General features: G+C 29.9%; 1 protein-coding gene across 2 annotated transcripts in view; it reads left to right on the top strand.

The window, feature by feature from the left end:
* Nucleotides 1–15,705, top strand: part of LOC111686859 (MOB kinase activator-like 3) — a 227,529-nt gene that overhangs the window by 170,890 nt on the left and 40,934 nt on the right. For both annotated transcript variants that reach the window (XM_046950478.1, XM_046950481.1), the window contains exon 4: nucleotides 10,973–11,088. In XM_046950478.1, the coding sequence (XP_046806434.1) occupies nucleotides 10,973–10,988 (16 nt within the window). In that variant the 3' untranslated portion in view covers nucleotides 10,989–11,088. The remainder of the gene's footprint in view (nucleotides 1–10,972; nucleotides 11,089–15,705) is intronic.

Genomic DNA, 15,705 nt, shown 5'->3' with positions numbered 1-15,705 from the left:
AGATCCTTACAACAAAATATATTATTTTTAGATACCTCAACATTAAATTTTGGATTTATCTCTGGAAAAAAGGAAAAATAAATTAAAATGTGGTCAAAAACCGACATTTTAATGATTTTACTTATAAAATTGGTACAATCGCCCCAAAATTGTGGCCCAAATGGGCCAAAAATATATCCCTTCGGTTGATAGTAACCCCTTAAACAATTTTAAGCAAAAAAAAAAACCATTTGATTCTCATTTTATGTTTCGTATAATATGATAAAATGTGAATTACAGGAAAAATTCGATTACTTTTGTGAGGTAATTTAATGGACTTCCTTTAAAAAAGCTTAATTAGCTTAAGTAAATGTAAATTTTTCACGTTTTAAAAATTGTGATATGAAACCTAAGGACTGTCCAGATAATATAACAAATGTATTTATTTATTTTGCACAAAAAACTATTATTAAATTTGGTTTCTTTCCATAAAATACCTTAATTCGAATACTAATGGGAGACACTGTATATAAGTTTGTCATTTCGTTTGTAATTTCTATTATATAATTTTCCGACCCCGTAAAGTATACATATTCTGGATCCTTATAGATAGCGGAGTTGATTAAGCTATGTCCGTCTGTCTATCCGTCTGCGTGTTTGTTGAAATCAGTTTAGACCCCATATATCGGCGAGATCCGAATCTTCAATAGTTGTGTTAGACATGCTTTCGCTATTTAAAATCAGCAAAATCGATCGGTAAATAACGGAGATATGAGCAAAAATCCGATACAACCTCTGAAAATTTCATCAAAAAATTTCATATTTTTTTATGCTTTGTTAAATAAGCAACAACAACACTGTATATTAGAAAAAGATGTACACTAGAGATACAAGCCGATGCAAAATTATCGGCGGTGGCGGCAGAACCATTTTAGGTCGGCGGCGGCGGCTTATTATAGAAAATATAAAATTGTCGGCTCAATTTAATCTTTTCTTCAGAAATTGACCTTATAAGCGTTTATTATATTGAAAATCTCTGTATAATAGTCAGTTATATAGAAACCTGACTCTATATAAGTTTTTTCTACAGAAAAATGAACATTTATAGTAGTTTTCACAATTTCAATATTAGCACAATATTGTGTGGCAACACTTTTCAATTTGCAATAATAATTTAAATTGGTGAATCTTTATCAGCGGCTACGTTTAAGCCGACTTAGCTTTAAGCCGAAAGGAGACAGCGGCGGCGCGGCTTGAAAAATATTACCGGCGGCCAGCCGCCTCCCATTTGAACCGTTTCGGCTTGTATCTCTTATGTACACATGTGTGTAGATATATTTGGTTTTTCAGCTGTGTATTTCATTTTGTATGTTTGGATGCTGTTCGCGTCATTGAGTTGTGTACTTTGTTTTTGTGAATTCTGTTCGTATATTAGGATGTAGGTTGGTTTTATTGCGTTGTTTATTTTGTTTTTGTTTTTCTGTGTTTATAGTTATGTATGTTGGTTAAGATGCCCAGCAGTTCGACAAAGAGTCAATGCATATGAAAAAGACAGTAATTTCCACTAATAGTTAACCACCTGGATGATCGTAATACATATGTTTTGTGTCATTCGTCACGAATGTACCCTTTGTAATCGAGAATGAAGACAGTCGTCACTTTAGTGTCCTCTTTGTAAGCGGGAGCGGAGACAGTTGTCTCTTTACTGTCCTCAAGTAACCTACAGATTATATTCTTGAAAGTAGTTTTTTTTTGTATTTCCGAAAGTAGGTATTTTACAGAAATGATTATTACTTTCTGCTAATATGCCACCATCTGATTTACTCAAGTTTATATCTTTCGGGTCAATCGTCACATTATTGTCCCATGGTATTCTAGAGAGTAGACACTTGAAATTTTTAAATTTTAGTTCCATTTATATCTTACCATCTGGCTGACTCCAATTCGTATGTTTTTAGTATTTCGTCACAAATAAACTCTTTGTAAACGAGAATAAAGACTGTCGTCACTTTAGTGTCCCCTTTGTAAGTGAGAGCGGAGGCAATCGTCCCTTTACTGTCTCTTTGTAGGGTGTAGAGTGACGATTGACTGGGTAGTCAGGTGGCTAGGGGCCACCAGAAGTGGTAGGTTAAGTGGTCAGTTCGGGACTGTCCCGTCGAACTGCTGGGTGCCTTGTGTATTTTGTTTTTTATTTCGTTTAGCGTTGTTGTTGTTCATTTTGTTTTGCTTTTGGCGTAATATTAATGTAGTAGTGAAAAAATTATTAAACTAAGACCTGGTTCACACTGGGAAACTGTTGTTGAAAAACTTTTGATTTTGTGTATGAGAGGAAGAAATGGTTGATATTTCTTTCTCTTTCTCTCACGCACAAAAATCAAAAGTTTCCCAAAAAGTTTCCTAGTGTGAACCAGGTCTAATATGTTTATAATACACTATGGTGAAGGGTATATAAGATTTGGCACAGCCGAATATAGCACTCTTACTTGTTATATTTAAAACAGAGAAAAACATCGTTAGTATTTTCAAAAATTTATGTAATAATAATAATAATAATAATAATAATAATAATAATAATTGGTACGCATATACAAACTTAATATAACAATAAATTTTTTTCTATTAAATGATAACAAATTAAACAATATTATTTTATATTTTATATTTATACTTTGTATTTAACGCGATTAACCAAAAAATTCTGCTCCGGAACATTTTATATAAATGATGTATTTACCCGACCGGAGGAAGCTGTCTTCTATGTTATGGTCAAATTTTGAGATCTAAAAAAATTAATAAACTGTTTTTGACATTAGTGCAAGGCGAATTCATACAAGGTGGTTTACAAGTATTTTGTTTTTGCATTGGTTTACGTAAATGAATGACGAATTCATCTTATCAAATTTTTGTATTTTATTAAGAAATAAATATAAAGATATAAAAATTTGCAGAAAAATATATTTTGAATTGAATAATGTTTGTTTAAAACGAAAAATTCTATTCCGGCAGATGTATTTGCAAAATTTTAGTGAGTGCCTTAAGTCAAGTAAAACTTATTTTTTTGTGAAAAATTAATACAAATGAATCTTTGTTGTCTATTCCGACGGAGTAATTTTCAATATTTGGTCATAAAGAAGTAGCAGCCGGACGGGTAAATACATCATACGGGTTTTGTTATATAAATCTATATAGAGTATATATAAAACAATATTGTTTAATTTGTTAACGTTTAATAGATTTCTGAATTAGGTCATTATTTTAAAAACAAGCCGCCGCTGTCTTGCTTAATTCTACATGTGTATGTGTTTCTTAAAATAAAGTGTTCCGGAAGAGATTCTTTTTATATACACAATGTTAATATAAAGTATACAACAATATGGTTTAATATGTTAACATTTAATAGAAAAATTTTTTTCTTAAATAAAATTTTTGCATGCATATTATTTAAATAAAATGATATTTGTTTACGAGATGCTTAGTATTTTCAGATTTTTTCTCTTGAATAATTGAAATTATAAACGAAGTTTTTCTCCGTTTAACGGATATTTTTAAATATAAGAAGTAAGTGTGTTATATTCGGCTGTGCCGAATCTCATATACCCACCATCAAACCGTATGCCGTAAAAGGAATGCTCCCCTATAAACATCTGGGTGATATTTGGAATTTGGCTTAAGTCAATTATGGACCGAGCTCTATTAAACTAACAAAAAATATTTATTTTTAAAAACCATATAGTTTAGTTACATTTTTAAACCGTGAGCGTATGAGTAATTTTCTAAAGAGTACCTTTATATGCGTCAATTATGAACTCATAAAATTTTGTACAAAAATTTCGTTTGTATAGAACCTGTTTATGCAAAATTTCAGCGCAATACCCATATTTTAAATAAGGAAAAATCTAATTTTAATAACCAAAACTCGTTCCTGAAGGGATCCTTTTATAGGGGTCACTTATAGATCAGTCCTCATTAAATTCGGAATGTCAATGTCAGCGCTATTTTCTAAAGTTGATCTCATAACATTTTGTAGACCAATTTTGGTTTATATAAAAAATCTTTTTATTGAATATCATCGCTGTACTCGCATTTTTATGCTATTTATTAGCGTTAATGTAATTTTATAATGGGGGCTTATATGGGGGTATGGTGATTTGTCAACACATTCCGCATGAAATTTGGAGCGAATTTCATAACTCATATTTTTAAGCCAGTAATCGTTTAAGTAATTTTCTGAAGGTAGGGTCAATTATGACCGATCCACATACAAATTGGTACAGAGATTTTGAATCGCGAGAAACTAACATATTTGTATCACATTTTATTGCTATACTCGTACTTTTTAAGTAATGAGCGTTAAAGTAATATTCTGAAGGAAACCTTTCATGGGTGGTAGGGTAAATTATGAACCGATCCTTCATAATTTGTTGGACCGATTAGCATTAAACTAATGTGTGTCAAATTTCACAAGTAAATTCATATTTTTAAACCAATAATGATATATATAGTCATTTGCAGAAGGGGGATCTTATATGGAGGAAGGACCATTTATGGGCCGATCAAAAAAAAAATGGTACAGAGGTTTTGGCTCTGTGTGTCGCATTTCATCGTTTCACTCGTATTTTAAAGACATGAATGGGCGTTAAAGTTATTTCCTGAAGTAAAGCCAATAGGGGAAGTTATGTCAATAAAGGACCTATCTACATAAATATTGGTAAAGAGATTTTGGTTCGTAAGGAACTTAATTGTACAAAATTTTATTGCTATATTCGTATATTTTAGCCAGTAATGAGCGTTAAAGTCATTTTCAGAATGGATAGAGTCATTTATGGGCCGATATGGGGCCCTTATATGGGGGTAGGGTCATTTATGGGCCGATCGTAAAAAAAATGGTAGAGAGGTTTTGGATCGTAAGAAACTTACTTATACCGAATTTCATCGCTACACTCGAATATTTATGCCAGTAGTGAGTGTTAAAGTCATTTTTTAAAGGGGACCTTTTATGGGGGATAGGGTCATTTATGAAACGATTCTTAAAAAATCGTTTAAAGGTTTTGGTTCGTAAGGAACTTACTTATGCCGAATTTCATAGCTAAACTCGCATTTTTGGGCTAGTAACGAGCGTAAAAGTAATTTTCTGAAGGGGACCTTATATGGGGGGTAGAGTCAATTATGGGCCGATCCTAACAAAAATTGGCTAAAAGATTTTGGTTCGCAAGAAACTTACTTCTACCGAATTTCAACGCAATACTCGAATTTTTAGGCCAGTAATGAATGAAAAAGTCATTTTCTGAAGGGGACCTTATATGGGGGTACGGTCATTTATGGGCCGATATTACTTATACCGAATTTCATCGCTACACTCGAATTTTTAGGCCAATAGTGAGTGTTAAAGTCATTTTATAAAGGGGACCTTATACATATTTGTATCGTGGATGTTAAAGTCATTTTCTGAAGGGGACCTTATTTGGGGGGTAGGATCTATTATGGAGTGATCCTCAAAAAAGTTTTGTAGAAAGATTTTGCTTCATATAAGACTTATTTGTGTCGAATTTCATCGCTATACACGTACTTCTAAAGCAGTTATGCCCGTTAAAGCTGTTTTCAAGAGGGCCACTTGTATGGGGGCTATCCGAAAAAGTGGACCGATATAGCCCATTTTCAATACCAAACAAACCTTAGCAATAGAAAATATCTGAAAATTTCAACTGTCTAGCTCTTTTCGTGTAGTCCCTATCGTGATTTCAACAGACAAACGGATAGACGGACGGACATGGCTAGATCGTCTTAGATTTTAATAAGGACACGGAATATATATGCTTTTATGGGTCTATGACCAATATTTCGATGTGTTATAAACGGAATGACAAAATTAATATACCCCCCATTTTTTTGATGGTGGGTATAAAAATGTTAACAATAACAAACTTTGACAGCTACGTAAACCTGGCGAATTTAGAAAAAAATTATCAGTTGATTGAATAACACGACCTTGTATGAATTCGCCTTGCATCAGTGCGTACCAATGCAAAAACAAATTACATGGAAAATTTTGCTGTTCCCGAACTTCCACCACCTGAATTCACATAGTTTTAGCCTTTTTGCTAAATTATTGCATATATTGATTTCTTTGATATTTGACCAATTTTAATGCCGGCGAATATATTTTGTATTGCTATAACATTAATCAATATAATTTACACAGTTATATACTTTATGGCATTATATTTAACCAACAAACTATGAAAAAGGCAAATCGTTATCAACCTAAAATTGACGAAAGAAGCAATAAGTTGATTTTTTAAAAATCAACTTATTGTTGGCTTAGACAACGTTCGAGCCAACGATAAAATTCTTAAGGCTCAGTTAGTCTCTACGTTCCGTTCCGTGATGAATCAGCTGATTCGTATTTGGCTTACGAAAACCTGTGTAAGTCGTTAATTTGGCCGTAACGTTGAAGTTGCGTTGCGGGTGAACCTTTGGAAAATAGAATTCAATCCGCAACGTTAAGTGACAGCTATAAACTGCTGACATAAAATACAAAAAAGATGTAAACAAGAAAAAAACAGTGATGTTAATGTTTTAAAAATAATGTACATCCAAAAAATTTTAATTATTACGATTAATTGAAATGATTTAAAATTAAACATTAAAATTAATGTACTTCTTATATTAGTAAATATTTATTAAAAAAATTATACTAAATGCTATGAAGTTTAAAATTAAAAAAAAATAACGCGAAAACTATAAAGTAAGAGAGATAAAACCCTGAAATATGTCAAAGAAAATATCAAAGTTGACATTACTTTCAACATAAATGCCTTAGAAAAAAAGAAAAGACCAAGGAAGAAATTAAAAAATCGTGTTTTGTGATTTTACTTTTTATAATTATATTAATTTAATATTTAAATTTAATTTAATTTAAAAACTTTTTTAAAATACCCGGCTGATGACCAATCCATGTTAATTGGACGAACGTACCACCTACGCTTACGTCCAATCCTTTTAATTTTATTTTTTTATACATTTTGCACAAATTAATAAAATTTGTTGCAATAAACATGTCATCAATATCTGAACATTCCAAGATAGTATCACTTTCAAAATTCATTTTTATTTATTTATTTTAATATAAGTGCCAAATCTATATACATTTATAAACATATGGAAAAATACAACTCTAGCTTTAGACACAAAGAAAGAAAATCAACTCTGGTTTTTGACACAACAAATCAGAGTTGCTTTTTTTGCTTATTCTTAAAAACAGCTGCTACGTTCTTACGTATAAACTAACTACACATAAACAGTCAACAGAACGTCACAGAACGGAAACGTTACGGAACTTTCAAACTAACTGAGTCTTTATATTTGTCAATGGTTTGTTAAAAGTATTTTAAGCTATTTGACGTTTATGAATACAATTTTCGTCTAAAATACAGCCGTTAATAAGTACATTTTTCAAAAAATATTTCTACTGATGAAATAAAGCTAAATTAAATGTCAAACGAACAAGAAGAGTTGCAAAGTATTTTGTATTATTTTTATTTTATACTGCTAGGATAAATAAATATCTAAAACGTTTTTTTTTAACTTTTATCCTTTAATATCTATTTAAGTTTTCAATATTATGGATAAATTTAAAATAAGATTTAAAACCATTTTTTAAACTGTATTTGGATGAAATTTTTTCTAAGATTAGTACCATGATAATAAGGTGAAGTCAAGGCGAATATACTATAAGGTGAAGTCATTTCATTTTGCAGCGAATTCATGAAATTTTTTATATATGTAGTTTGACAGCGTCGGGTTTGAGAGAGAATTTTTTTCTATGGTGTTTGACAGCTATGGGCTAAATTTCCGTGGTCAAAAAAACAATCAGTGCCAGTCCACACTAGGAAACTTTCGTAGAGAAACTTTTTCTTAATTCTCTTTTGAAGTTTCCTAAATGTCCACACATAGAAACTTTTGTTTCAGAAACTATGTGTTTATTGCATTGATTTGTTGTACGAATGAAAAGAATAACAAAACAAGTTTCCGAGTACGGGAAACTCCGCACCGCGAAAGAGATGAATGATATTCCTTCTCTTTCTCTCTCATGCAAAATAAAAAGTTTCCCAATAAAAGTTTCCCAATAAAAGTTTCCTAGTGTGGACCGGCAGTCAGCTGTTGAAATTCCTTAACTTATTAGTTTCGCCATTGGTGAAGTCAATTCTACAAAAACAACAAAAGTTCTATATTTGTGTCAAAAAGTGTATATATTGCCAGAGTGCCCAAAATTTCTCTACTTAAAAGAAAAACGTATTACAACAAACAAATTTAACATACATGTGCATTTTCTACAAATACACCATTTATTATCATGAAGAAGGCATTATAATACAATTTTTATTTATAAAACATTAGAAAATTTTGTTTTAAATGTTTTCTAATTATACTGTGTATATTGCAAAATCAAAAATTTTAAAGAATCGATGAAACTTAATTAAATTGATTCGCATTTTGTTAATCTTTTAAAATTAAAAAAATGATTTAAAATTTATCAAAGTTTATAACTTATAGAGCCTTTATAAAGAAGAGTCACAGGACTTTGGACATTTAAAGACTTTGGGCATGTTCATAATTTCATTAGTACTTTTTGGTGCTATATACGGTAGTAAAAAATTTAACCAAAATTTGGCGTTTTTATATTTTTTAGTACACTTGTTTATTTTCTACACTTGTTTTATTGGACGGAAATTTTGTTTTTTATTGCTACAATTTAAATAGTTTTCATGAAAAATATTTATGGTGTACATACATAAATATTGAACGTAAATTTTAAAGATATAAACAATCCCTCATTTAATTATACATTAAAATAATTTTGGTATCCTAAAAATTAAATTAATAACTATGCAAATAAATGTTTTTGTGCATCTGGCAATTCAAAATTTAACATTTTGATAGTTGTATACAACTTTCATTAAACAAATAACAATCAGCTGTTGAATTGACATCATCTTATAAGTGGTAGTACTATTGGAAACAAATTTCCTTGACATGACACTTGATAAGAAACTGCCAATATGCATTTTTACAATCACCATCAAAAAATATAAGTGGTATAGTGATTGTCGTTTGTAACGAATCGAATTAAAAAGTTAAGATCTGCCGGTGTTAGCGGTCAAAGTTAAAATGAGTGTTACTTTTTACCTATTGGCCCTTTAATGTTTAAAATATTTTTTATTTTTAAATTAGTGGTATCCATATCCATATATAAATATATATTTTTCTTACCCAGGAAAACATACATTGTAAAGTAATGAGTTAAAAAGCTTAAAAAACTGCTTTTTACTACTTCTTAATTAGCATTTTAAGTCATTATTTTAACACGGAGATGTCATTGGAGGCAAGTACTTCATCGCTCGCTTACAAATAGGGAGTCATTACAAATAGGGACTTCAAGAAGTCGTTATAAATAGGGACTTCAAAAAGTCATTATAAATAGGTTCTTCAAGAAGTCATTATAAAAAGGGAATTCAAGAAGTCATTATAAATAGGTTTCATTAAATGACATCAAATTTAGATTTTAAATATAAAAGTGTGGAAACAGAAATATTTTCGGTTTCTGATTAAACGGAAGCACGAAAATCCAGAATTAACACAAATTTAGAAAAAAAAAGTAATTATTTTATAAAAGTAGATATCTTTTATAATTTTTAACAAATCTTTAAACAATATTTCATTGTTATTTGTTCTATTTTATTTATTTTACAAAGAAAACGTGATTGATATCGCAAAGCATGTTACATGTTCAATATTTATCGCGTAATCCGTAATAAATATGTATTGCTACTAATTTTGGATTTCAGAAAATTGTGGTTTTCTGGTATATGGAACACAAATTTAGAAAAAAAAGTAATTATTTTATAAAAGTAGATATCTTTTATAATTTTTAACAAATCTTTAAACAATATTTCATTGTTATTTGTTCTATTTTATTTATTTTACAAAGAAAACGTGATTGATATCACAAAGCATGTTACATGTTCAATATTTATCGCGTAATCCGTTATAAATATGCATTGCTCCTAATTTTGGATTTCAGAAAATTGTGGTTTTCTGGTATATGGAACACGAGCCATCAATATTACATGCTACACGTTCAATACATATTACAATACAGCAAATATCATGATAAATATTGAACGTGTGACACTGCCCTTAAAATTAAAGGTTCCTTCACATTATTTTAGGTAAAATTGGCGTGCTTTTAATAGACAGACGGACAAGGTTAAACTGAATGACAAAATTAATGATGGTAGGTATAAATGCGAAAATGCTCCAAAACTTATAATATTTCTAAGAATAATAAATAAAATATATTTTTAACTGTCTGTTAGTAAGCTTCAAAAATTATTATTTAATTTTTGACAATTTTAATGACAAGAGGACTCCAGAAGCAAATATAATATTAACCTGAAACATTTTAACTTGTTTCCATTTCACGAATAGTATGAAACTTTTAAAGTATTCTCTTTCTTTCCAAAAAAAAAATACCCCAACATATTAAAATTATATTTATAGACATTTTTTTAAACAAACAGTCGAACATAGCAAGAAATTTTTGAAATCAATTTGGAAAAGTTAACTAAGAAATATTCAATCATTCAAAATAATTTTATTATGAACTAACATAGAATTTCGGAAATCACCCGAAAATAAAATACTTCTGTAACACATTATATGTAAGTCATTACTAAAGTATTTTTAAGTAATGAAGACGGTAAATAGTAGTCATTGAAAAGTAAGTGTTTATGCCGGTTTTTGCTGGGTATATATGCCTCTATGGAACTACAAAGCTCTTAAAGTAAATGAAAGTTACGACGTTCTTTTAAACAAAACTATTTTTAAAACTACAGCCGATATTAAATTTCAGATTTATTTCTTTAAAAATTTAGATTTTACCCTAAAGTGTAATATAAAGAAAAATTTTAAAATACTTTTATTTTCTTTTCAGATGTACCATTTCCTAAAACATTTCCAAATCTATGTAGAAAAATATTAACTCGTTTATTTAGAGTGTTTGTGCATGTCTATATACATCACTTTGATCGCATTGTCAGCATAGGCGCAGTAAGTATAATAAGCAAACATTTGTAAAACTAATTATGTAATAGTATAAATAAATAAAAATATATATGTACATTAGACAGACTCTTTGTGTTTTTGTTCAAAATTTACCTTGCGTTGTTTTATGATGATTCCCAAAATATTTTAAGTCTAGCGATGACCGTTCGTGAGCTGGACCAAATTAAAAAAAGGTATTTTAGAAATAATTATTTTTTTGTTTTGCTTTGAAACAAAATGTACAATATGGGGTATCGTTTGAAAGAAATGTATTAATCATACATAACCGTCTGCTAATATTTGTCATATTCTAAAATATTTAAAATTGTTAGGTTTTTACTAATAAAAATAAATTTTATGCACAATTTTGCAAATTTTGCGCATCACTAGACTAGGCTTCAATAAAACTTTCAAATGTGCCTATGCCAAATAATTTTTGGAATATTTTTCTGTATGATTTAAAAATTACGACAATTTTGACACCCATTTCGATAAAAAGCGAAAGCAAAATGCCTCTCCAACCCACTAAAAATTATTTTGTGGACCAGAAATATTCTATAATTTTTTAAATTATTTTTCCCGTAATAAGCTCGAAATTACGAAATTTTTCGAGACCCATTTAAAAAAAAAGGAAAATGTTTCATTTTTCAAAAATTAAACTGAGGTCAGGATTTTCAATCAAATTCAGGAAACTTTTCACTTTTTCGACTTAAATATCATTCCTAAGAAGTTCATTTTTTCTAGAAAGTTGTTTATTGAGATCTTAGGTACATTTTTTTAGTTGTCTGTTTTATAAAATTTTTTAACGGTTTGTTACTTATAGGTCTGAAAACGGAAAATAATGTAAAACAAATTTAATTCTTGAAGATTCTGATCATGAAGATAACGTTTTTTTTTTTACTTTATATGTTCACAATTTTTGTTCTTTGTGATAAGAGCAACAACATTTCTTCAGAGAGTAAATCAAAATTCCGGTTTGCAAGATATGAGCCTGAGAAAATGCTCACTTTTTTCAAAAATGACGCCGAGGCCCCAAATCTTTGGTGGCTTATAACTAAAAAAGTGCATGACTTTATTGATCTTTTATCATATAGTGGTGTACGTATATGGTTATTTTTTACGTGTTGCACTGTGTATTTTGTTTAAGAAATACTGTAAAATTAAAAAAATAACTAAAAAGGTACTTTTTTGTAAGTGGTTCGTTCAGCTTTCGAACGGCCATCGATAGACTAGAAATAATTTAGGAACCATTATAAAATGTGACAAAGATTATTTAAAGCTATGAAAATTATTTAATTTAACATGAAAATCGTGTCCCCCATACGACATTTTCTTACAACCTGTCCAGCTCACGAATGACCAACGCTTAACCCAATATATTTTTGGTAACATCATATTGTATTGTATTTTTTTTTTGGGTCTAACTCAAGCACCACTTTTTGTGAGTCGGCCTACTGTACATATAAATAAAAATATCAAAATTACAGCTAGGCCTTGTTGTGGTAATTTTACACACTGCACCATTTTACTCACTCTGTATGGAATACAAAATTTACCTTGCTTTGTTTTATGATGATTCCCAAAATATTTAAAGTCTACCGATGGCCATTCGTGAGCTGGACTAAATTAAAAAGAAATTATATTAGGGAAAGAAAGAATTTATTTTGGGTTTATTTTATTTCAAGAAAAAACTATCTTTGTAGGTTGAAATTTAGTTTTGGTCATCATTATTAGAATATACTCTGTAAGGTCAAAAAAAAAATTTATTTCAGTGCAAAAATGGCGTTTCTGTAGCTAAAAGAAAAAAAATACAATTTGGATTTATTAAATCCAAAAAAATAGTTAGCTGATTTCAATATGGCAATACTTTGTATTCATAGAACAAACTTGCTATTCACCAACAGATGGCAAACGTGTAAAAACAGAAAAATAAACAAAATTGCTGTAACTCAAATGTTGTACTTCATGTTATTTCAGTGTAAATAACACCTTGTTCAACAAAATGCTAAAATTAGTATGGAAAAATTATAATTTTAATATTAAGTAATATTTGAAATAACTCCGTATGTTGGCCGCTTCTGACATTATGATTTGAAATTTATTTAACCTCGCATGCTATCTAGAAACAGCTAATTCTTGAACATTTGTGTATGAACCATAACTATTAGAGTGCTCCAAGCTTGTATGAAGGAAAAAAATGTTATCCTATAGGTCGTCCCCCCACTAGAATTGTTCTATGGGTTATACAAATAAGTCGTTCAAAAAATTAGGTCAATAGGATTACGTTAACTGGTGCCGCAACGGCTTTGAAGTTTGAAAATGCATTTACAAGGGAAAAATATGCAATTTTTCCAGATTTCACAAAAATTTTGTCATTAAACAATTTGTTTTGCACTTTATTGTCAAAGAATCCTAATGTACACAGAATTAGCGTTACAAAAAGATAAAAAACACAAAAATTGGTTGAAAAATGTAAAAGTTATTAAAAATTCCCCAGGCCATTATCGTGTCTCAGAGCACTTGAATTCGAAATGTGATAAGAAAATAAACATATTTTTGAAAATATTCTAATAAAACAATTGTATTACTTAAAATACATCTGTAGTTAATTGAATATGAGTTTTTGTCCTTATAGAATAACGTAAACCTGTTCTCAGCTATGGTCGAAAAATTTTGATGTTTTTAACGGTCGTTTCAAAATTCAAATTTTAGTTTTTTTGATACTTTGTTAAACAAATTTTAATATTTTTGGGAGAACTCATAGGGATTTATGGACAACAGTTTAGGGAATAACACAGTAAAAAATTTAGGTCAATACCTCTTATAGTTTGCCTGTACCTTCAATTTGAATTCAGCGGATTTCGACAAAAACAAATTGGCATCGGAGTCATGATCCCAATGTCGTTTAAGGGTTAATTATTTTTTTCACTATTATTGTAAATATCGGTTGTTAATAAATAAATTTCTTAAGTTTTGTGATAATCTATCTAAAAAATGAAACAATTTCGACTAGTTTCCATCAAAAATTGCAAATATTACAAAATTTGACCTTTAACCTTTAAAGTTTATATGTTAATGGCGTCCAAATTGGACGAAACTCTTGATTTTTATTTAAAAATATGTGGACTAATAAATTTACAAAAGGTTCCATTTAAAATACACAACAATATAATAAAAAGGCTATTTTTGCAAAATATTACATAAAAATGGATTTTTGTCGAAATCCGCTGAATTCATATTTCGAATTCAAGTGCTCTGAGACACGATAATGACCTGGGGAATTTTTAATAACTTATACATTTTTCAACCAATTTTTGTGTTTTTTATCTTTTTGTAACGCTAATTCTGTGTACATTACGATTCTTTGACAATAAAATACAAAACAAATTATTTAAAAACAAAACTTTTGTGAAAACTGAAAAAATGTATATTTTCCCCTTGTAAATGCATCTTCAAATTTCAGAGCCGTTGCGTCACCAGTTAACGTAATCCTATTGACCTAAATTTTTGCACGACTTATTTTTATAACCCGTAGAACAATTTTAGAGGGGGGACGGGCAAAATTCGAAACTTAGTTTTTTTGGAGCACTCTAATAACTATACTTAAATTTTTACTCATAGAGGCCTAGATTTTTCCTTATTATACCCTACACGACTTTAGTGGGGAGGGTATATTGGGTTTGTGCTGATGTTTGTAACGCACAATAATATTGGTCCTATACCCACCTTAAAGTATACCAATCAGCTCAGAATCATTTTCTGAGACGATTTAGCTATGTCCATCCGTCCATGTAAATCTTGTAATCAAGCTGCAGTTTTTGAAGATAATTCGATGAAATTTGGTACATGATCTTCTATTGTCTTGTAATCAAAATCAATGAAATTTGGTACATGATCTTCTATTGTCACAGGGACGAAACCTATTGAAAATGGTTAACATCGGTCTATTATTCACCCAGCCCCCATACAACTGAACCCACGAATAGAGCTTGTAAACATTTTTATCAAACTGCAGGTCGCAACTTTGGAGATAATTCAATGAAATTTGGCATAGTAGGTATCTTTTGATGCATCGTACACGAAGCCAATTGAAAATAGTTATCATCGGTCCATTATTTCGCGTAGGCCCCATACAACTGAAACCTCTAAATGGGACTTTTAAGTTCATAATTATGTTTAATATACTCGTATCTCGACAAAAGCTGCAAAACCAAGTTCTATACTAGGCTTGATGACCCTCATAAACTTTATAATTATAAAGCCTCATTTGACCCTAGACCCTTTAAGTAGCCCCCATCAAAATTTTACTTAAATTTACAGTATTTATTAACAGAAAATGGCAAGGTACAATTCAACTTAAATGCTTTATTATGAAAACTAAATCATATTTTATTCGTATACAGGTGTAGGGTATTATTTGGTCGGCCTCGCCCAACTATAACTTCTTACTGGTTTTTAATTTGTTTTGGTATACCGGGCACACTTTATTGTTTGTTAGATGATTGTCATCCAACCACATATTTAATATGTTATTAATTACCAGCAGTTCGACGGGACAGAACTTACCACTTAACATACCACTTGTGGTGGCCCCTAGCCACCTGACTACCCAGGTGACCAAAC

The sequence above is a fragment of the Lucilia cuprina genome, chromosome 2, assembly GCF_022045245.1.
Source record: "Lucilia cuprina isolate Lc7/37 chromosome 2, ASM2204524v1, whole genome shotgun sequence".
Taxonomy (NCBI): domain Eukaryota; kingdom Metazoa; phylum Arthropoda; class Insecta; order Diptera; family Calliphoridae; genus Lucilia; species Lucilia cuprina.
Note: the sequence above shows the minus strand (reverse complement) of the source record. Positions and strands in the feature narration are given on the sequence as shown.